Here is a 24,112-nt window from a genome sequence, read left to right on the forward strand (position 1 = left end):
TCAATGCCCGAATGAAATCCACAAGAACCTAGGCACTCAACAGCCTGCAGCTCCAACAACTTCCTCAGTTCTACTTTTCTGGTGTTTGTGTTTTGCACGAGTTACACCCTCCTTTCAGTGTCCCAATTTATTGCTGCACCTGCATTGATATGCATCCTCTACATCAAACACTGTCAACTCATCTGCCATTTCCTTAAATTTTAATTATTAATTCTCATTTATCACTTTCTACGTAATAATCCTTCTTTAAAAATATTTATGGAAACTCTTACTATCTATTTTCATATTTCTGTTTAGCTTCCCCTGTACATTAACTTTTCCATCAATTTTTTGGTCTCTTTTTTTCCACTTTATATTCTATCCAACCTTCTGACTCACCACCAGTTTTTACACAATCATATGTTTTTCTTCTTTTAGTTTGATACTACGTTTAACGTTTCCAGTCAACAGTGGATAGACAGTTCATCCCGTGGAATTGTTCTCACTCATTGGAATATATTCGTTCTGCATATTCTGAAATATCCCCTTCAACATCTGCCACTGCACTCTGTTGACCTAAGTTGTCAATTCACTTTAATCAGGTCTGCTTTCATGCCCCTATAACTGCTCAGTTTTAAGATTAAAATAGACTGAGATCCGCACCACTTCTCCTATAAACTAAACTGGAAATTCAATCATATTATGGTCACTGTTGCCCAGGGGCACTTTCAAAATGAGATCATTCATTAACCCTATCTCATTGCACTATGCCAGATCTAATATAACCTACTCTCTGGTTAACTCCATGACACAAGAAACTATCCAAACATATTTTATGAACTCTTCATCTAGGCTACATTTAGCCATCTGACTTTTCTAGTCAACACTGCACTAGGGCAGATCACAAAACAGTTCTTTCCAGCTCTGCCTGATGGGAAGATTCAGAAGAAGTTACTTGGAGTGCTATTTGACCTGCTTGTGCAGTGCATAAACTTAGTCTATGCACAGACAATAAGCAGTGTTTTCAAGCGGTTGAGTAACAACAGCTTTGACAACTGGGATGACTTTAGCTTTGACTTAAATAAACTAAGACTGTGTGAATAATATTTCCTTGGGTCTGATTGGGAGTATGAAAAGCAGAGTGCAAGATTGATTTGTAATATTTGAAATAAGCAAAGGAACTGAATGAGAACTTGAACTGTATGCATTTTGGTATTGCAAATTTTAATCTTGTAATTTTAAGGTGAGCCCTCTTCTGAAATACTGTGTTTAGTTCTGGTTTCCCAGTTATAGGAAGGTTATTATTAGGCTGGAGAGGGTTCAGAAGAGATTTTCCAGGATGTTGGTCAATATGGAACGTTTGAGTTATAAAGAAAAGGCTGGATAGGCTGGGAATTTTTCCACTGGAGTTTTGGAGGCTGAGAGGTGACCTGATAGAAGAACTGTATAAAGTAAAGTATTGAGGGGTATAGATAGAGTTAATGGTAATTGTCTTTTCCTCAGGATGGGAGATGTCAAGGGACACATTTTTAAAGTGAGAGAGAAGAGAGATTTAAAGATGACACGAGGAGCAAATTTCTTTTTAAATGCAGATAGCTTGTGAATGAACTTCCTGAGGAATTGGTGGACATGGGTACAGATACAACATTTAAGAGACTCTTTGATTAGTACATAATCAGGAAGGATTTGGAGGGATAACGGCCAGGAGAAGACAGGGGGACTATTTTAGTTTGGGATTATAGTCAGCATGGACTGGTTGGACTGAAAGGTCTGTTTCTGTGCTGTATTACTCTATGTAGATTAAGACTCCCATGACTATCACCATGCATTTCTGACAAACTCACTTTCTTATTTGTTTATGCTGCATTACCATGAAATTACTGTTAGGGCACTGCAAAAATTCTCCAAGGCTCCTTAGACAGCACTTTCCAAACTCTCAGCCACTGTGTAGAAGGATGAGGGATGAGGGCAGCAGAAACACCACCACCTGCAAGTTCTCTTCCAAGTCACTCACCACTCTGACTTGGAAACATGTCACCATTGCTGAAGAGTCACTGGATTAAAATCCTGCAGCATATGGACTTCAGCAATTAAAGGCAGCAGCTCACACCCACCCAATCAAGGGATGGGTAATAAGTACTGGCCCATCCTGTGATGCCTATGTCCTACGCAGTTCTCCTCTACGCTGTATAGCTGCCAGTTGACTGCCAATATTGATGTCGGGTGGGCTGTGCGTCTGCATGATGAACACTTTCCAGGCCATTTCAGAATCACTTGGCCGTAGGTCTGGAGTCACATGAAGACCAGTTGCTGGTTAGGACAGCAGATTTTCTTCCCTGAATGTCAGTGAAGCAGCTAGGACTTAATGACAATCCTGCAGTTTCTTCACAGTTAGTGAGACAAACATTCTTTTCAAGATTATTAATTCATAAAATTTTAAGTTTTCCAGCAGCTTTGGTGGGTCATAAACTCTTGCCTCCACAGTATTATTTTGAAACCACTGGATTAATAGATCACATCCTCATAATGAAGCAGCCCCGTCCATCAGGTAGTGAGACTTCACCGCAAATTTCAAGTCTAACGAAGGTGCTTCACATTTAATATTTCTTGGAGGATTTGGGTTTGGGAAGACTGTGGCAAGATTGATTTATTTTAAGTTGTATGGGAAAACCTGTAGCAGTTTATTTAAAGAGAGTTCTTTGAAAGGTTACTGTGACCTCGAGTATTTTTTTAAACACAAGGCTTCCTGGAAATCATATGACTCTGATAATTGCTTGCTTTAAACCCAATGACTGGATGGAGAATGCTTCAGTATCTGGTCTTCAATTGGGGTTCAAGATGACTTTCAGAAGGGGTGTCTTGCTATTGTTTTCAGAAAGATGAATGAAAACCCTCTGGTTAAGTTCAGGGTGAGATTTTTCTTTTGAAAAAGTAAGATCTCCATTTTGTGTTTCCTGATAAGCTGTCTGAAAGACTTCAAAAGGCAATAGGGTGCAATTTGTAACCTCACCGCATGTACCACATCAGACTAACTCATTCCGGAACATTCCACATTTTACCAATGGGTTATTCTTAAAGACAAAAAGGATAAAGGAGACCTTTTTTCTTTCAGAAAAATAAACCTCTGCACAGTGTTTCTCTTTCCCTAAAGTGTGTTTTGGAAATATTCAGAGTGTTAGCAATTAAATTTTGATATCACTGACATGATGTTAAATCAGTTATTGCACGTTCATTTGTGAAGTTTTTTTTCCACAATAAACCAATAATTGTGCTTAAGAAAACTCAATTCAATTTCATTTAAAACGCAATAAAAAGGAAGCTATTTACATTAGCCATTGTAGTAGCTGAGCAAAGTCCTTTTAGTTTTATGCAGCAACCCAAGGGGTAGGGAGACAAAAGCGTGGAACACTCCTACTGCCTCAGCTATAACACGACACATTCAGACCACATAATTGTCAGGCAATCACCTCCAACAAGATTATTTAAAAATATTTCCTCCTGACATCAATAAATATTACTATCACAGAGTCCTCCAGCACCTACCTCCTGGGGGATTTGTGGAGTGGGATTGGTCACTATTGATTCATTCAGCTCACTTTCTGGCCAATCACATAACTGCCACGGCTATAGAACAGAACAGTACAGGCCAGAACAGGCCCTTCAGCCTACCATGTGTACAAACCATGATGTCATTCTAATCTAATCCCATCTGCCTGCACCTAGTCCATTTCCCTCCATTCCAAGTGGCTCAGCACCAGGGACCCTGGTTCAATTCCACCCTCAGGTGATTGTATGTGTGGAGTTTGCACAATCACCTCGTGTCTGTGTGGGTTTCCTCTACGTGCTTTGGTTTCCTCTCATAGTCCGAAGATGTGCAGGTTAGCAGGATTGGCCATGTTCAATTGCCCATAGGTGCCCAGGGATGTGAAAGCCAAGAGGATTAGCCATAGGAAATGCAGGGAGGTGAGTCTTGATGGAATGCTCTTCAGGAGGGTCAGCATGGGCTCAAATGGGCTACTTCCACACTGCAGTGATTGATGATTCTATGTTAATTTTTCTGTCTAAATGCCTTTTAAACATTGCTATCATCTCTACCTCGACCACCTACCCTAGCAGCATATTCCAGGCACCTATCACCCTCTGTGTTTTAAAAAAAGTACCACCTTCTTCAGGCTTTCCCCTCTTCCCTTAAACCTACTAATATTTGACATTTCCACCCTGACAAAAGATTGACTGTCGAACCTATCCTTCCCTCTCATAATTTTATACACTTTTATCAGGTCGCCTCTTAGCCTCCGACGCTCGAGCAAAAACAATCCACATTTGTCAAACCTAATATATTCCATTCCAAGCAAAATCCTGGCAAACCTCTTTTGAACCCTCTCCAAAGCCGCCACATCTATCCTGCAGTGTAGATTTGCATATAATACTCTCAATGTGGCCTATCTAAACTCAAAGCCACGATATAACTCCTCATCATTTTTTATACTCAATGTCCCGCCCAGCAAAGGTAAACATGCCATACACCTTTGTTACCACCTTAGCCATTTGTGTTGCCACTTTCAAAGAGCTATGGACTTGCACCCTAAGATCCCTCTGGATATGAATCCTCCTGAGGATCCTGCCATTTACTATGTACTTTCTTCTTGCATTTGACCTCCCAAAATGCATCACCTTACGCTTGTCTTGGTTAAACTCCATTTGCCATTTTTCTGCCCAACATTCCAAATGATTTACATCCTGTGGTATCCTATGACAACGTTCCTCACTATCCACAACTGTTCCAATTTTTATGTTACAGAACGAGTCATAGAATCCCTACAGTATGGATTGTCTGCAAACATTACTATATATAAAATTTGTATGCACAGGTGATCATCTTCCAGGATTCTAAAGACTCTGGAACCATCCCTGCATATTGGAGGGTAGCTGATATCACTCCAATATTCGAAAAGAAAGGCAGAGAGAAAACAGGGAATTATAGACCAGTAAGCCTAACATCTGTGTTGGGGAAAATTCATGAACCCATTATCAACGGCTTCACATCAGAGCATTTAGAAAGCAGGATCAGGATCAGACAGAGTTTGCATAGGTTTATGAAGGGGAAATCATGCTTGATAAAATCTGTTGGAATTCTATGAAGCTGTAACTAGTAGAATTGACAAGGGGAGCCAGTCGATGTGGCATATTTGGACTTTCGGAAAGCATTTGACAGATTCCTGCACAAGAGATTACTGTACACGATTAAAGTGCAGGGATTGGGGGAAAGTGTATTGAGATGGATAGAAAATTGGTTGGCAGAGACTAAACAAAGAGTAGAAATTAATGGGTCCTTTTCAAAATGGCAGGCAGTAACTAGTGGGCTACCACAGAGTTGAGTGCTGGGATCCCAGCTATTCACAACATATATGAATGATTTGGATGAAGGAATAAAATATAAACATCTCCAAGTTTGCAGATAATATCAAGTCGGGTGACAGGGTGGATTGCGACAAGGACGCGAAGATCCTTCAGCATGATCCGGACAGGTTGGGTAAGTCGGCAAATCAATGGAAAATGCAGTATAATTTGGATAAACGGGAGGTTATTCACATTGGAAGCAAAAATAAGGCGGCAGAATACTTCCTGAATGTCTGCAAGTTGGGAAGAGGGTAGTGTGCAGCAGGACCTAGGTGTCCTTGCGCACCTGTTGCTAAAGGTAAGCATGTAGGTGCAGCAGGGTGTAAAGAAGGAAAATGGTATGTTGGGCTTCAGTGCAAGAGGTTTCAAGTTTAGGAGCAGGGATGTGTTGTTGCAGTTATACAGGGCCTTGATAAGGCCACACCCAGAATACCATGCATAGTTTAGATCTCCTTTTCTGAGGAAGGATGCTTTTGCTCTCGAGGGCGTGCGGCGAAGGTTTACCAGTCTGATTCAGGGGATGGCAGGACTAACATATGGAGGAAAGGTTGACTAGGTTAGGATTGTTATTGCTGGAGCTCAGATGAATGAGAGGGTGGGGGGAATCTCAGAGACTATCAAATTCTAACAGGACCAGACAAGGTGGACGCAGGGAGAATGTTTCTGATGATGGGTGCATCCAGAACCAGGGGTCACAGTCTGAGGATTTGGCATAAACCATTTAGGATGGAGATGAGGAGACATTTCTTCACCCAAAGAGTGGTGAGCCTGTGGAATTCACTACCACAGGAAGTAGCTGATGCCAAAATATTGAACGTATTCAAGAGGCAGCTAGATATAGCACTTGGGGCAAATGGAATCAAAAGGTTACAGGGAAAAAGCAGGATCAAGCTACTGAATTGGACCATCAGTCATGATCGTGATGGAACGGCCTCCTCCCAATCCTATCTTCTATGTTTCTGCATTTCTATGTAATTACAAACAATGGGTCCCAGCACTACTCCTTGTTGAGCATCACTGATCATAGATCTCCAGTCAGAAAACTCCCTTCCACAACTATTCGCTGTTTCCAACGACTAAGACAATTTTGTATCCAATTTACTAATTTACCACGAATCCCATGTGGCTTATTCTTCTGGACCAGCATATCAATACTTGTATAAAATGCACATAAACAACATTCACTACCCTACCCTCAATCATCTTTGGTGAAGAGATAATAAACTCAAACAAATTTGAGACACAAGGCCTCCACTTCACTACTCCGTAAGTTCGTTCTTCTCCAAATACAAGTAAATCCTGTCTCGAAGGATCTTCTCCAATAATTTCCTTATCGCTGATGTAAGGCTCAGCAGTATATAATTTCCTGGATTATCCCAGTAGCTTTACTTAAACAAAGGAACAATTTTTATTATTTCTCTGTTCTCTGGGACTAAGGAACATAAAAATATCTCCGTCAAAGTCAGCCAATCTGCTTGCTTGCCTCCTTCAGTATCCTGTGTTAGATCCCTTCAGGCCCTGGGCGCATATCTACCTGGGTATTTTCCAACACCATCTCCTCCTTAATATCGACATGCCCTGGATTATCAATGTACCCCTCCCTCATCTTACCATCCTCCATCAGAACAAAGAGAAGAGATTGGGTATTTTGCAGTAAGTACTTTCACTTCCTGACTCCTCAAAATTTCTCAAAAACCTATGAGGCAAGAGATCGTATTTGCAACACAATCCTTCATCCTGCCTGGCTGCAGACTGCTTCACAGCATTTAAGAAGTTCACAGTGAGAATCAAACAGTCCTCTCACTGTGTTAAATAGGCAGGGGCTGTGCAAGTGTTCAAGCATCTGCTACTGAGAAAACGGTTACATACAGGATGTCACACAGTGGTGATTCATCCACTAAATTGCAGTACTGAGATATATGAACTTATACCACGTTAATAATATGCTACAATTACTGAAGGGATGATAGAAAGAGCATCTGTTGACAAGGAATGAAGATGTAGCTGGCTCACTACCTCATTTTCCATATTCATGCTGTCCACCTGTACTTGCAGGCCATGCTAAGATACATAAAATGACCAACTGGATAGCTAATTGGAGGCTGCTGACACCCACTCCTACTTCAGAGCAATAAAAGGTGATGTTTTTAGAAAAGGAGAAAGAAAATGGTGTGTGGGCAGTAATGAACAGGACTTTGGGACAGATTTAAAACTTGTTTTTCCCAAGTTTGGTAAAGTTGCTCTTTCCTTGTCTCCGTCGCAAATAATGGGCTTTTTTAAAAATAAACCAGCACAGTCTACGCAGCACTACACCACAGTTATCTAAACATTCATACAAATGTTCCTGTAAAATATCACACTTCCAAAAAGGAGTATTTGCAGTTGAAGTGAAATGATGGATTAGTTTTTGGCTGAATCATTAACACTCTAGTGTACAGCGACTGCAACATATCACCCAGGGATGACAAACACTCCTCAATTCACATTATTCAGCACATACCAAATACCTAGTTTGCTGTACTTATTAAATGCAGCACACAGTTAGCAAGTCCAACTTGTCAACTAAAATCAAGTTTATTGTGACTGGGGCCTTAGGAAAGTTTACAATAAGCAGTTTCATCTTTCCTCCCTACGAGACTGTTAATGCAAATAGACTTCAAAATATTTAGAACAGTAGTCAAGTAAATGAGAATACAAAGTTGTGGAGAAACTCAGTGGATCTGGCAGCCTCTATGAAGAGTTGACACTGGGTTCTGAAGAATTCATATCAGACTCAACATGTTAACTGTTGTTTCTTCCTCCTCAGATATACTGAGTTTCTGCAGAATTTTATGTTTTGATTTCAGATTTCTAGCGCTGTTTCGCTTTTATTGCAGTAAGAATAGAAATGGGCACACCAGAAATGCTAGTGTCAGGAGAGATTGTTTATTGTTACGATAAAAAGTTTATTCCTACAAAGTAGGTAGTGTTTGGGCTCCGTTCCCAGACACTCCTGCTCACCTGACCGGCCACATTCTTCTTTGTTCTTTATTTTAGTTTTGCTTCTTCATTTCTCTTTTGTGTCAAAGTTCAGCTTTACTGCGGCTGCAGCAGAGGCAAGTGTTTGAGGGGGCTGGGGGCAGCATGGTGGATCCGGATGCCTGTCCCTCGTGCCAACAGTGGCCGCTGCTTCACCATCGGTGGGTCTGGTCTATTCTTCTTGGTGGTGCTGCTGCGGTTCCATTCCTCTTGGCTATGGTGGAAATATGGCAGCTTCCTTGCTAAGGCAGCAGCATCCTATAGCAACTTAAGAAACCCAGGACTCATGGAGGGAACAAAAGGTGAACTTTTGTCTCAATTATTTCTTTTCATAATTTCTGAAATTAAAATGATGAATTATGGCAATTTACACACTATTTTCTGTACTACAAGTAACAATAAATTGCTATTCATAGAATCCCTACTGTGGAAACAGGCCATTCAGCCATCAAGTCAACACCAACCCCTCCAAACAGCATCCCACCCAGACCCATTCCCTTATCCTTTCCCTGTAACCCTCCATTTCCCATGGCTAACACGCTTAACCTACACATCCCTGAACACCATGGGCAATTTAGCATGGCCAATTCACCTAGCCTGCTCATCTATGGACTGAGGGAGGAATCCAGTGGAAACCCACAGACACAGGGAGAATGTGCAAACTCCAGAGACAGACAGTAACCAGGTGAATTGAACCCGGGTCCCTGGCGCTGTGTGGCAGTAGGCCTAACCACTGTGCCACCTATTCTATGATATTCTTCAGAATTTACATTATAGGAAATAATTGTCCTGGATATAAAATAAAAAGTGCTTAAAATTCTCAGTCTGATTTCAAACTAGTTGAATGCATTATTAAATGAAACAGGAAGACACCACCAAAACTGGCCAAAGTATTTTGAAATAATTGCATTTATACATTATACGGAGCCTATAATAGTCACCTTGTAGTGCACAAAACATTGCCAAATATACTTATGATTCCTCTCATACAAGGTCATCAATGCAAAACATTAACTCTGCTTCTCCTTCTCTAGATGCTGCCTGATCTGTGATTCCCAGATTTTGTGTTTCTATTTCAGATTTTTTGGATCGAGAACACTTAGCTTATGTTTTATCACCACAATACTGATGATCTAATCAAATTATGCACATGATTAAGCTGTGTTCTATTAACTAGTAAAATGCTACAAATTCTGGAAATACAACGTAGCTCATTCAGCATTTGGGAGGAGACAGGACAGGCAAATGTCATGTTAAAAATGGGTGTGAAGATTCTTAAATCAAACTGTGTATTTGCAAAAGTATTACTTTCAGATTTCCCATTAACTCAGTCATCCTTTTATCCAAAATGCTGTAGTAGGATAATTGGTAGAATGTATTTTATCCGATAGTCCCAATCGAAAAAAACCACATTGAGATAGTTTTTTTTATGGTAAGCCTTTAAAAAGATGCAGTAATAAATGGCACACAAATCACTGCAATCCAAAAAGAAATGTGATCTTGTCGCTCATTGCAACTACTCAGCCCATAGCTCCATAGACACCCTGAAGGAAATGCTGGTCATCATCCTCTTCTGCTGATAGCTATCCTTAGGTAATTTACTTTCTCACTGAAATCCTCTGATTTATTTTTTCTGGCTAAAGACTGAGACCTATTAGATTAAATGTTACTATACTAAAATGTTACTGATGTCTGGGGTCCCTTTCAACTAAGTAACTCCACATCATTAGTTCAAATGTCAACTTTGTTCCTCAATTTATTTAATTCATTTCCCTAACTTTACATCTTCGTTTAACATTGTTTCCCCCCAACCTAACCTAATACAGACCTCTAATGCCCTCCTCTGGCCTCTGACTTTACTTCTTTTTTAGTGTTACATTTTATTTGGTAATTCCAACAAATAACTCAATACCAGCAGAAGATCCAAAAAATTTACATAAACCAGATGGGTAAAGATGCGGAACAGTGATAATGTCCCACCTCCCTCCACCCCCACCCTCTGTTTTGCCAAGATTCAGATCTCAGTAAAGTGATTCCGTGTTCTTTCACCAGTTTCCCAATGCCCAGCAGTGCAGGTAATCTCACGCATCCTGAGATGCCTACTTTCATTTTAATGCTAGTTTCTTCTGAAGGAACAGCCTTTTGTTAACCTGGCCTCTCCAACTGTGGGCTGGTAAAGTACAGTGGAGCAACCAACATACAACACAACAGCTTGTGTGCGGCTGAACACTAGAGATTTTGTAGTGACTGGGACATTTGACATCCGTGAGGTAGGTGGTGAGGCTTTGCACCAAACATTTCTTTTAGTGTCTCCTCATCTCCTTCTCATGGATTTAGCAGATCTTTCACCAGAGGCATCTTAAGTGTGGAAGTGCTGGCACGGATCTTCCCTTTCACTTTCCCATTCTAATCTCAACCTAACTTTACAGACCTACCTCAACTTGGTTCAATCAATTCTTACTCTCTAGCTCTCCATGACTTTAAGATGGTATTCTATATCGACTGAGTATACAAATTGAGTAATTTAGAAATAAGCACTTTAGAAGTTTCCCTGATGAGGATTTATGCTTTGTAATGGGATTAGAAACATTTCACAACTGCATAAACGGTGAAGATACAAGTTTTCAATAGTAAAATATATAATTTGTTTGCTATATTTATACAGTAATTAAGACTTGGCACATAATGTTGGTGTTTACAGTGTCATTTAAAGACATGTTAAAATACTAAGACTTAACATATAGCTGTTGCTCAAGCAATTACTTTTATTTATTTTAATGAGTCCAAAGTCAGGAAAAGTTTATTAGATACAAGATAACAGGGCTTTCATTGCTGTTCTGCCTCTTGGCACACTTATGCATTTATATTCACAAATGTCAAGCCAGAAGTAAGTTACAGTAACCGATGAAACACAATGCTGGCTGAAGAATATGTCTCTATAACTAATCATTTAATGTCTGCAGTTAATTCCAGCACATGATTTGGAAATGAAATTACATAAAACTTCTCCTTTGAGTGTCTCTTCGGACCATATCAGCATGCTCCAGGATGGGAAACTCATTTCTAAAATAAAGCATTCCAGCTACAATCAGAAGCACACACACATTACAGCCCCAAATTCTCACCTGTCAAAAGTTTGCAGGGTTCAACATTTGGCATCCAAAATAAAATCCAGTCATTTGAAATAATATGCAAGAAAAAAAGCATTGGTTTCAATAAAGGATCTTTATGTTACAAAAGATAAGATCAGGTTATTGGGGTAAATGGAGTCTAATTTCTAAGGATATTATTTTAATATCCTCTCTTGGGAATAATTAGTTGGAATATAATTAGGAATTAGAAGATAATGCATTTTGTTGCACAGAAATAAAAGTATTGACAATTCTCTGCTAGAAGTGTCCTTTCTTAAAAGCAGAAAAGCAATGATAGAAAACACAATCATGTCTAAGCACCACCTCCCCCTCCCTGTTCCAACCTCAAATTTAAAGAAATAACCAGAAGATAAGTTAAGTTATCAGCTATTAACTTAGTGTAGTCACACAGTGTATTCAGTTGTATAAATCTGTCTGCAATTGCATCAAGTATATCGTTGAAAAGAGTTTGAGCTTGCCTGGACATCTGCCCCTATATAAATCGATCTTTATCAAAGTTGTGCAGTGCAATTAAACTCCATACAAGGCACAATAACGTCAAGTTTAACTGTCTTCCTTGGTCGACAGAAAAAAAGGCATGAATTGCTTTTCCACTCAAACCTTCAAATGTTATAAATAGAACATGCTGTGGCTAGTCTCTTTGATACAAGAAATACCCGAGGCCTAGCAGAGCTCATTTCTGAGCAATGCATCACATGGCCAGTCGTGTGATATCTTCTGTAAAAAGGGACTGAGAGTTGCATATTAACTATTAAATGTAAACATCTGTGAAGTGCATATTCAGTGGAAAAATCTTAAATTTTGGTGGAAGGCACTGGATTTCATACTTCCTGTGGCCAGTGTTGCTTTGTTGAGCATATACAATAAAGCACCTTTCTATATTGTAAGTGCATTATGTATATCTAAGAAAGTATAGATGAGAAAGCTTGTTTCTTCCTTCAAAAAAGTTCTTACTGATTGGAATTCATCATTGTCAGGTATGTAAAACTTTCTTTAAAATCATTATAGCCACAGGTGAGGTGCTGGAGGGTAGCTAATGTAGTGCCTTTATTTAAGGCAGGCTGTATGGAGAAGCCTGGTAACTAAAGATCTATGGACCTGATGTCAGTGATAGGCTAGTTGTTGGTGGTGATTCTGAAAGATAGGATGCATTTGGAGAGGCAAGGACTGATTAGGGATAGCCCGCATTGTTTGGCGCAAGAGAAACCATGCCTCACAGACTTGATTGAGCAAGGTGACCAAAAAGATTGATATGGGCAAAGCAGTAAACTTTGTTTATATGAACTTTCATAAAGCCTTTGACAAGGTTTCACATGGCAGACAAATTAGTAAAGTTAGATCACAAGGAATTCAGGGCGAGTTTGTCAATTGGATAAAAATTACCTTTATAGTAGGAGACAGTGGGTGTTGAAGTGTTTTTTTTCCAGACTAGAGGCCTGTGATCACTGGTGTTCCATGGAGATCGACTTATGTTTGTCATTGATGTCAACGATTTAGATGGGAATTTAGGAGGTATGGTTAGTGAGTTGACATCCAAATTGGTAGTTTGGTGGAAGTAGGTTTTCTAAGATTACAAAGGGATCTTGATCAACTGGGTCAATGGGCTGAGAAATAGCAGATGTAGTTTAATTTAGATAAATCCAAGATATTGCGTTTTAGTAAAACAAACAAGAGTAGAACTTATACAATTAATGGTACGGCCCTGGGTGGTGTTGTGGTTTAGAAAGACCTCAGGGTTCATGTCAATAATTCTTTGACATTTGTGTCAGAAGTAGACAGGGATTTAGTATGCTTGCCTTCATTGATTAGGTGTTTGAGTATCAAAGTTGCAACATCATGTTCAGGTTGTACAGGACAATGGTGAGGCTTGTTCTGGAATCCTTTCTGGTCAGTTCTGGTCACCCTGCTATAGAAAACATATTATTAAACTGAAGAGGATTCAGAAAAGATTCAGCAGGATGTTGCTGGGAATGGAGCATTTGAGTTCTAAAAAAATAGGCTAGGACTTTTTCCACTGGAGCATAGGTGGTTGAGGGGTGACCTGATCGAGATTTATAGAATAATGAGGGGCATAGATAAGGTGAATAGCAAGAGTCTTTTCCCTAGGGTAGAGGAGTTCAAAACCAGGGGGCAAATTTTTAAGGTGAGAAGAGAAAGTTTTAAAAAGGACATGAGGGGCAACTTTTTTTTTTACATAAAATGATTCTTTTGTGGAATGAACTTCTAGAGAAAGCAGTGGTTGCAGGTATAGTTCCAACATTTAAAAGACAGTTAGATAAGAACATGAATAGGCGAAGTTTGGAGGGATATGGGCACACAGGCAGGTGGAACTAGTTTATTGTGGTTGGTTGGCTCGTTGAGCTGGTTTGTTGTTCTGCAGACGTTTCATTACCCTGCTGGGTAACATCATCTGTGTAGCCTCCGATGAAGCGCTGTTATTTAAATTGTGGTGTCCGTTGATTACGTCACTTCCAGTTTTCTTTTGCAATGAAGTATATATGGGATTGAGCTCTGTGTGTTTACTGATGGCTCTTAGTGGAGAACCAGGCCTCTAGGAATTCCCCTGATGATGTTACCCAGCAGGGTAATAAAACGTCTGCGGAGCAACAAATCAGCTCAGCGAGCTAACCAACCACAACATCCACAACCTGAGCTAAAAATCTACTCTAAAACCTTTGGAACTAGTTTAGTTTGGGAAGATGGTCAGCATGGACTAGTTGGACTAAAGACTCTCTCTTTCCATGCTGCATGACTGTACTTTCTTTAACTACTAAATACTTCCTATTTGGTCACCCCACCCCCCCCCAATCAAAAACAGACCCTGAATCTAAAATGCTCAGATTTTTCTCAGCCAATTGTAATGCTGGTCAGAACAGATGGCAAGTTTCAATGAGAACAAAATTTGTTAGAGGATGGGAATGCTGTGAGGTTCCACATGTTGCTTCACTTGCTTCCGCCACCATCTACTGCTCATCTTGGCATTTTAACATGCCATGTGAAAGCTCAAGGTGGTCTGCATTTCTCAGGCAAGAGAGATTGCCAGCTAACTTCAAGATGTACAAACACACAGCAACCAAAGAGTTAATGCAAATTCAATAAAACAAATCCAATACTTTTTAAAAGCTTCCCAAGAGGGAAAACACTGCTCAAAAAAAAAAACCCTTTAAATAAAAAAGGGATGTAAAAATGAACAACTTATTCCAGAAATAAAGCCACTTCCTTTCCAGACTGCTGAACTGCAAACTCATAGTTAGCAAGCTCTAGCTGTGGGATTTAGGTGCCAGACTTCAATGATCAGAATATTTTATAGAAGTTGAGTGTTTCAATTTTAGGACAGGCGGGTGTGCAAATAACAATAGGCCATGTCCAATGCATAACAATGAAAATGGTATTTGTATAACATCTTTAACATAGAAAGCATCCCAAGGAATGACAGCTTTAAACATTAAAAATAAATGCATAAACAACATGTTACAACAAAGCTAGGTCCATAAGTTGGATCTAAAGTAAGGACAGTTGGAAGAAAGGAGGAGAATCAAAGGGGGGAGTTCTAAATTTGTCAACATGTGCCCTAGATAGCTGGATACACACCTGCCAATGGTGAAGTAAAGGGAGAAGGGATGAATAATAGATTAGTCAGACAAACAGGCAGCATTTTGGATCAGGTAAAATTTTGAGATGGTGCAAAAGGGAGCTATTCAGGGGAGCATTGTGGGTAAAAAAGAAAAAGAGAGAGAAACATAGGCAGTAACTCTTGACCTCCTCTCAAAATAAAAGGACTTACAAATTTATGATCCTTCTTTAAACATCTCCAGCCAATGTCACTTTTTGTTCCTATCCCAGGGCTTAAGGTTTTGAGATTAGTCTTGGGACACAGTTGCTATTTGTTTTCCTGCTCATGTCTAAACACAAATTCATTACCAGTGATCACCTAGTTTCTTTCTCCTGCTTACTGGAACAGAATTACCAGTTCTGAAGGAGGGTCACTGGAATTGAAACATTAACTCTGCCTTCTCTCCACATTTGATGCCACACTGCTGAGATTTTCCAGCAACTACTGATTTTGTTCCTGTTAGGATTGTAGAGGTTTCTACCAGATCTCACCGCCTCCCCCCACCTCACTTTTCTGAACTCCAGTGAATACAATCCTAACCAACTCAATCTCTCCTCATACATCAATCCAGCCATCCCAGGAATCAGTTTGTTAATTTTTTAGTGTATTCCCTCTGCAGCAACAAGGCACTTCCTCTGGGTGGTATGGCGGCTGTGTGGTTCGGACTGCTGCTTTGGGTGCCAGTGACCTGGGTTTAATCCCAGCCTCAGGTGACTGTGGGCAGTTCACATATTCCTCCCATGTCTGTGTGGGTTTCCTCCGGGTGCTCCAGTTTCTTCCCACTGTCCAAAAGATGTGCAGGTGGATTGGCCTTTGCTAAATTTCCCAAAATGTCCAGGCATGTGTAGGCTATGTGGATTAGCCATGGGAAACGCAGGGTTACAGGATGGGGTGGAGGTACTGTTTCAGGGTTGGTAATGGACTCAATGGACCATCTGACCTGCTTCCACAGTGTAAGGATTCTATGATTCAGACATAGAGACCAGAACCGTGCCCATTATTCCATGTGTGTCCTCATCAGCACACTGTACGATTACAGTAAGACATCCCTTTTCCCCATAATCAAAGGCCCTCATTATGAAGGCCTTTTGCTTTCTTTTCTGTCTGCTGCACCTGTATACTTATTTTCAGTAACTGGTACACAAGAACACCCAGATCTCATTGAGCATTCCCCTGAACATACGTTGGTGGCAGACTTGAACTTGATGCCAGATACTAGAGAGATACAAGTTCAAGCAAAACTCCTCTATCTTCCCCAGGCCAATCATCAGTACCAGTCACTGGGATCATGTCAAGGAAGAAGTAATCCTCAGCTGTTCAACTGAGGAAGTGAACAGATTGGTTTCACCAAAAATGTAATCTCTGTGTCTAAGTGAAAGATTCCAACCTAATGAACAGGTTAAAGAAGGACCTAAACACTTCGGATTTGCTAGCAGGTTGAGTGAGGGAAAAAAAAAGTATGCCTACACAAATTGAGGATGCAGTGCATATTACTATTTGGAACAAAGAACGTTTAAAATCCAGAATATTGGAGAAAAAAACATATCTGGTTAAAACAGGACAGCAATCTTTGATGAAAGAAATTTTTCAGGTTATTGGCCCTTCACATATTACAATGGAGCAATTTCCTCTTTCAGGAGAACAAAAATCCTTTGCAATGTAAATCCGGATAATAAAAGTTCTTCCTGTTTAAAAGCACTTACAGACCTCACTGTCAAGAAGAGAATCAAAGTCAAAAATCTTCAACCCAAAGATCGACCAGTCATCCAAATCTGAAGAGAATGCATTCTGACAGAATGCAGAAACCTCTAAAAATGCCTGAATTTTGAAATCAGAGACATGGGGGTTGGGATATGGTGTAATTATAAACATAATTACATGCATAAATCTGTTGTATTAATAACGGAAAAACTTGGGGGAGATGTTGCACAAGAGTGGAGAGATCTGTAAGGGTGATTCTTAGGTCTGCATCAAGCCTCACCTACTTTACATGGACTAAGACAGGGGACTAGATTTTTTAAATTTCAAAGGTCTAAAATCTGTCCTTGAAGTCTCCTCCAAAGTCTATGTCAATAAAACTGTGCCTAGCTGCTATTATGCAATAACTACATTTTGTTTAAGATTCATTAGACTATAAAGGTGGGTTTCCTCTGCCACACTAAACCTGTGAATCCCCAGCAGAGAAGAAAATGTGGCAACTGATCTCTCTCTGTCTCGAGATTACAAAATACTGCATTAATAATAATACCTCAAGCTTACAATCACAAGATTGTGAGAGGTTGTCTGACAGTCAGACTGAAACAAGAGATTAGCCCATGCTATGCCAGCCTCCAGTCACTGATTGGACATTGATAATGGGAACTGCAGATGCTGGAGAATCCAAGATGACAAAGTGTGGAGCTGGATGCTCACCTGGGCCATCTCCAACACATCCCTCACCTTCCTGGACCTCTCAGTCTCCATCTCAGGTAACCAGCTAGAAACTCATGTCCATTTCAAGCCCAATCGACTCCCACCGCTACCTACAATACACCTCCTCCCATCCACCCTCCTGCAAAAATTCTATCCCCTATTCCTAATTCCTCCGCATCTGCTCCCAGGATGAGGCATTCCACTCCCGCACATCCCAGATGTCCACGTTCTTCAAGGACCGCAACTTTCCCCCCGCAGTGGTCGAGAACGCCCTTGACCGCGTCTCCCGCATTTCCTGCAAAACATCCCTCACACCCCGCCCCTGCCACAACCAGCCCCAGAGGATCCCCCATCGTAGTCACATACCACCCCACCAACCTCCAGATACAACGTATCATCCTCCAACACTTCCGCCATCTACAATCCGACCCCACCACCCAAGACATTTTTCCATCCCCACCCTTGTCTGCCTTCTGGAGAGACCACTCTCTCCGTGACTCCCTTGTCCGCTCCACACTCGCCTCCAGCCCCACCACACCCGGCACCTTCCCCTGCAACCGCAGGAAGTGCTACACTTGCCCCCACACCTCCTCCCTCACCCGCATCCCAGACCCCAAGATGACCTTTCATATCAAGCAGATGTTCACTCGCACATCTGCCAATGTGGTATACTGCATCCATTGTACCCGGTGTGGCTTCCTCTACATTGGGGAAACTCCCCGTCCCATTCCTCAGACGACATATCCACGCATGTGCCACAATGATGCCACCCAAAGGTTGCAGGAACAGCAACTCATATTCCGCTTGGGAACCCTGCAGCCCAATGGTATTAATGTGGACTTCACAAGTTTCAAAATCTACTCTTCCCCCACTGTATCCCAAAACCAGCCCAGTTCTTCCCCTCCCCCCACTGCATAACAAAACCAGCCCAGCTCGTTCCCTCCCCCCACTGCATCCCAAAACCAGACCAGCCTGTCTCTGCTTCCCTAACCTGTTCTTCCTCTCACCCATTCCTTCCTCCCACCTCAAGCCGCACCTCCATCTCCTACCTACTAACCTCATCCCACCTCCTTGACCTGTCCGTCTTCCCTGGACTGACCTATCCCCTCCCTACCTATACTCTCCTCTCCACCTATCTTCTTTTCTCTCCATCTTCAGTCCGCCTCCCCCTCTCTCCCTATTTATTCTAGAACCCTCTCCCCATCCCCCTCTCTGATAAAGGGTCTAGGCCCGAAACGTCAGCTTTTGTGCTCCTGAGATGCTGCTTGGCCTGCTGTGTTCATCCAGCTTCACACTTTGTTATCAACGATTGGACATTTCCTGTTTCAGATACCTGGCTAACTATCACCTAAGGCATGTTTTCACATACGCCACACTGCACGTAGTCTGCATGATCAATCTTTGACATGGTCCAATCTTCAGCAATTGATCAGATGACCACTGTCAAACAGCACATGTATGCCCCATCTACTGCAATCAGTTTACCTTTCACCCATTAGGGCATCTGTTCGTTTTCTCTGGAAGGAGGCGTATATCCTGATTTTAATGGACATTGGCCCGAGTCTGCTCACAGCTGCACATATAGACCACTTCCATGCAGTTTTGATATTGTCCAGTTGACCTTATGATAACTAAGCAGCCTGTGGTTAACTGCACTTTTGTCTTGCTGACAGTCACTTTTCAGTTTTTCTCCTGCTGAGTTACAACATTTAATTTAAACTCACATATCCCTTGAGAAAATATGAAAGTCACCATCAGAATAATTGACTTTTCAATGGGGCAGGCTTCGTATGTTTTTTTTCCTCAATTTGGCTGAGCCAGAGTTAGACTGACTATCTACACCACAAATAGGACAGACCCAATCCAGCCAATTAGCACAGCAGTGTGTTGTCAAAGAGATGGAAGGTGTCACCAATCAGGCAACTCTTACTCAGCAAAAATCTGCTCATTGACACCTAGTTTGGGTTCTTCCAGGATCATTCAGCTCAAACCTTATTAAAGACTTAGTCCAAACAAAAAGAGCTCAAACTCTAGAGGTAAGGAGAGGGTGACTATCCTCGACAGTGGAGCACTTAACCAAACACGCCATCAAAAGCTTTCACCAAATTGGGATCAAAGGTAAATCAGAGACCGAAAACTCTCCCCTAGTTGTAACAAACCAAGCACAAAAGGATCCAAATGTGGTGTTGGAAGTCAGTTCGTCTACAACACATCACTGTAGGAGTTCCTCACCATAGTGCCATGGGTCCACACCCCACTTCAACTGTTTTATCAATGATCTTCCCTCTGAAAATAAAGTTAGATATAGGGATTTTCACAACCACTTTTACCTCTGCAGATACTGAAGCTGTCAATGTCTTCATGTAGCAAGACTTGTTCAGTTTCAAGGGGCACGGTGACACAGTGGTTAGCACTGCTGCTTCACAGTGCCAGAGATCCAGGTTCAATTCCATCCTCAGGCGACTGGCTGTGTGGAGTTTGGACATGCTCCCCATGTCTGCGTGGATTTCCTCTGGGTGCTTTGTTTTGCTCCCACAGTCCAAAGATGTGCAGGGTAGACGGATTGGCCATGCTAAAGTGCCCATAGTGTTTAGGGAGGTGTAGATTAGGTGGGTTATAAGCGAATGGGTTCGGTGTGGAATTGCTGGGCCCGAGAGCCCGTTTCCACACTGTAGGGATTCTATGAAATTCTATGAAATTACAGAATCCTCACATTGTGGAAGCTGACCATTCGGCCCATTGGGTTCACACAAAACCTCCAAACAGAATTCTGCCCAGACCCGCCCTTACCCTATGTATTCCATGGCTAATCAATCTCGCCTACACATCCCTGGGCACAATAGACAATTTAATATGGCCAAACCACTTAACCTGCACATGTTTGAACTGTGGAACGAAACCAGAGAACTTAGCAGAAACCTACGCAAACATGGGGACAATGTGCAAACTCCACACAGACAATTGCCCAAGAGTGGAATTGAACCAGAGTCCCTGGCACTGTTAAACAGTGCTAACGCTGAGCAACCATTTAATCAGATAATGGAGTGGTAGCATTTATACCATAAGTGGCAGACAACGACCAGTTCCTGTGAGATTATAGCTGAGCATCTGTTTGAATGTTCAATGACATTACCATCAGTGAATTTCCCATGATCAATATACTGGACATTGACATTTACAACAAAATTAACTGGACTAGCCACTTATTTACTGTGTCTGCAAGAACAGATCGAAGGTTGAGATTCTGCAGTAAGTCACTTCCTGATCTCTGAAAGCCCCAGTAAAATCTACAAGAAACAGGTCAGAAACATGCCAGAATACTCGCCATTGCCTGGCTGAATGCAGCTCTGACAACACTCTAGATGTTCAACACGATTCAGGAGAAACCAGCATTGCATCTTCCACTTTTGATATTCACTTCCTTCACAGTGCCAGCAGTGTCTACCATCTAGAAAATGCAATTTGCTAAGGATCCTTACCTCAGTACTTTACAAGCTCACAACCTTTACCACCAGAAGACAAAGACAGCAGTCGCATGAAAACAGCACTATTTATAAAGTTCTCCTTCAAATCGCTCACTATCTTGGATCAGAGCTATATTAGCATACCACCTGAGTGAGAAAGTGCCTTGCCTCCAGATTCCCAAGGCCAATTATGGGTGGGCAACACCTTACCAATAGCATTCTCATCCTAACAACAACTGGAAAAGATTTAATATAACATAATTCAGGATGTTACATCTTTTTCAATTGTATGATATATTTGCCCATTTCATGCGACCTTCAACATCTTTAAGATTTTACTTCACAGTCTCAAACTATCTCAAGAGTCTGAGCTGCAACCAGTCTTTCCTTCTCAAACATTTCAGAACAGTTGTCCAGAGCTATTAATCACAAGCATGCTTTCTGAGTTTGTGTTGCATTTCACAGAGTTGCCCACATAGAGTCTGTCCATGAACTGGATATGAAAGGTAGAAGTTTTGTCCTTTCTTCCTCCTTTTACCACTTACACATGAATTTCAAAGAAATGGAATTGAATTCTCAGACTTCAAATTAATAGAGGTAACATCAGCATCCATGAGAAGAAACATTTGGGTAGAGAAACACAAGTATTCATGATTTATTTATTTATAGTACCATTGCATTCATATAAACATGGTTCAAAATCTCTCAAATCATTGAAACAAGTAACTTTTGTTTGTCGAATTTCTGCTTAATAAAGAATGCATAAACATACATTTACTGGAATTTCAATTTCTGTGGTCCTGGCACTTGATGGTGAAAACCCAGCTCGTGATTTTCCAACAATGCTCCAAGCAGCTTTTGGTGATGTGGGAGGTAATAGCCAAGACTCAAAGCGGGGGGGGGGGGGGAACCAAAGCAATTAGACTATATTTCCCATTGCTCACAATGACGTTAGAGATTGATCACAATCCCTACCCTTCATACATCCACACAGATCCCAAAAGCACAACAATTCAACAATTTAAAAATGGTGCCTTGTTCCCCTATTGTTCCCAAACGCACAACCTCCAATGTTTCCAGGTGCCAGAGCCATTCCCTACTCGATCCCAGATCGACATTCCTACAAATTCTTTCTCCAGTGCCTTAAAGATGTTACCAAATTCCACAACTCCGACCCCCACCAAAAACGAATCCAGGCTATAGTAATTAATACAGGACTATAACCCAAAAATGACAAATCTGAAACGCACCGTGGCAGTTTCAGAATTAGAATTCCGTTCCCCCCCCCCCGGAGAAATGGTCACAAATTATCTAGAAAACATCGACTGGTTCACTAAGGTCCACTTCTCAGGCAGCTTTCTCTGTGAATTCAGCCCCACACTAAATAACATAACTGAGCAAGTTGCTGTGTTAGATCAGAACTTCCTTGGGAAGCTATGGTTGTAATAAGTTCTTTGTTAACAACCCCCAGATGCAAAGGATGATTAAACAGTTATATTGCACTGAATTGTTCACTGTGTTTCCGTGCGCACAGATGCTGCCAGACCTGATGATTTCTCCAGTACTTTGTTTTTATTTCAAATGACCAGCATTCTGCTTTTCTTTGATTGTTCTTACAAAAACCCTGCGTTATGGCAACACCGCAGGCGACACGTTAAAGTGACTTCATGTCCTCCCGCAGGTACAAAATACAATTCTGAATTACTTGTGTGCAAACTACAAACAACACTTCCGTAATTACCATTTGGCAAAACGATAGTTACGTCCATGATAATCAGATGTCAAAATGAAGCTTTAACTAATAAAATTAGCAACAAAACGGGTGAAAACTTGGATTTATTGAACCAGACAAATCCATAGGACATCAAGTTAAAAGAACATATACGTTAGGTAAAATGAATTAAAACAGCACCATACAGTGGTGCTCGCTCCTAATATTTGCGGAAATAATAAATCGACCTTTATACTTCAACATATTATTCGAAGTTGCGACAGATAACACTTTAGTTCAAATGAAAACAATAAAACTTATGCAAAACTTTTTCATTCTTCGGCTTTCCTATGAAGCACAAGTGCTGGGAGTTTTCAGTGAAGACTCACACGGTGGAGAAGCCGAGGAGCTGCCCCAACTAGCCAGCCTGCCACTGCGAGACTTACCGGTGCCTGTAGCTCTGCTCCACTCTCGCATGGTCCCGTTCACCGTGTCCCCCCCGGGGCGAGCCGCATCCGTCTGGAGCCGGGGCTCTGTTACAGGGCTCACTCCTGAATCCAAGCCTTGGCAAAGTGCCGCTTTTCCGGCTCTGGTCAGCTGCATGCCCCCCACCCCCCCCTGCTCCTCTACTGGCACTTCCCAACTCTCCGGACTACAGCACCACTTTCTGTCCCTATTCCGCTTATTCTTGCCTCTCCCTCCAATCCCTGCCACTCTGTCTGGGAGCTACTCCGCTAGTTCTGCTCGGGCTCGTGCACGCGCCAGATGCTCGCGCGCGTGGGGCTCGTCCCAAGGCGCGCACCTGACAAGCGGTGCTGAAGCCGACCTCCCCTGGCAGGTTTTTGACAAAAATAAGTTTAAACTGTTTAATAATAATAACGCGGTGAATAATATTTTTATTTTATAAATTACGGTTTACTACCCTACCCCCCCCCCCCCCCCCATTACCCGAGAAGTTTTCTTTTCCCGGGCATTGAGATGAACCACGTTTGTCGTTACATGCCACTGAGAGATAAGTTTCCAAACACACATCCATATTGTCAATCAGACTTCCTATTTCCATCCTCACCCTTCACCTGCTCCCATTCCTTCGTCCACTAATCTACTCACCTTTTATACCCCTTGGCTTGACACTTCCAACTACTCTCCGACAGGCCTCCCATCTCCAGCCCTCCATGGTCTTAGGTTTGTCTACAACTCGCAGTCCCTCTGTCAATTCTCAGCAAGAGCTACTCTACCATCTGCCCTGTGCTCACTGACCTACCTTGCCTCTCAGTTAAGCATGTCTTGATTTTAATCAGGGTGATCTAGGTAGTGACCCATACTTTAACAGTCCTGGGATGTCCTTTGTCCCCTATCACTA

At 41.6% G+C, this 24,112-nt stretch overlaps 1 protein-coding gene and 1 pseudogene across 1 annotated transcript in view; both read right to left on the bottom strand.

Moving 5' to 3' along the window:
• fgd (faciogenital dysplasia) overlaps positions 1 to 23,367 on the bottom strand; it is a 227,545-nt gene extending 204,178 nt beyond the window's left edge. The window contains exon 1 of the mRNA XM_059649869.1: positions 23,196 to 23,367. Coding sequence (XP_059505852.1) covers positions 23,196 to 23,352 — 157 coding nt within the window. The 5' untranslated portion in view covers positions 23,353 to 23,367. The remainder of the gene's footprint in view (positions 1 to 23,195) is intronic.
• On the bottom strand, positions 10,514 to 10,761 carry LOC125460238 (small ribosomal subunit protein eS27-like; annotated as a pseudogene).
• Positions 23,368 to 24,112: the final 745 nt, after the last annotated feature.

Source organism: Stegostoma tigrinum, chromosome 11 (assembly GCF_030684315.1).
Source record: "Stegostoma tigrinum isolate sSteTig4 chromosome 11, sSteTig4.hap1, whole genome shotgun sequence".
Taxonomy (NCBI): domain Eukaryota; kingdom Metazoa; phylum Chordata; class Chondrichthyes; order Orectolobiformes; family Stegostomatidae; genus Stegostoma; species Stegostoma tigrinum.